The sequence below is a fragment of the Eimeria mitis genome, genomic scaffold (genome assembly GCF_000499745.2).
Source record: "Eimeria mitis Houghton genomic scaffold, Emh_scaff339, whole genome shotgun sequence".
NCBI lineage: Eukaryota > Apicomplexa > Conoidasida > Eucoccidiorida > Eimeriidae > Eimeria > Eimeria mitis.
Window position 1 is genome coordinate 18904 of NW_013571730.1, and position 449 is coordinate 19352.

General features: G+C 54.8%; 1 protein-coding gene across 1 annotated transcript in view; it reads left to right on the forward strand.

Moving 5' to 3' along the window:
* Positions 1 to 449, forward strand: part of EMH_0008610 (uncharacterized protein) — a gene marked incomplete at both ends in the record, with an annotated part of 7493 nt that overhangs the window by 3308 nt on the left and 3736 nt on the right. The window contains one exon of the mRNA XM_013498386.1: positions 88 to 198. Within this exon, the coding sequence (XP_013353840.1) occupies positions 88 to 198 (111 nt within the window). The remainder of the gene's footprint in view (positions 1 to 87; positions 199 to 449) is intronic.

Consider the following 449-nt stretch of genomic DNA (forward strand, 5'->3'; position numbering starts at 1 on the left):
GGACGTTCTTACTCTGAGCCGCCCCACAGACAAAGAAGTGCAGCTAGCGCTAGCCAGTATAACACAAACCCTGCTGCTGCTGCACAGAAAACAGCAGCAGCAGCAGCAGCAGCAGGAGCAGCAGCAGCAGCAGCAGCAACAGCAGCAGGATGAGCCTGCTGATTGTCTCCTGAAGAGAAAGGCACTGCGATTCTCAAGGTACGGCCAGAGAAGCAGCAGACGAAGCAGCAGCACATTTGCTGCTGCTGCTGCTGCTGCTGCAGCAGCAGCAGCAAGCAGGTAGAATAGAAGTACTCTATAGGAAATGCTGCGGCTCCAACTGCTGCTGCTACTATTGCTGCTGTTGCTGCTGCTGCTGTTGCTGCTGCTGCTGCTGTTGCTGCTGCTGCTGCTGCTGCTGCAGGTTTTTAGGTGTATGTACACTGGAGACGTTTATGCCTTCGGCTTGT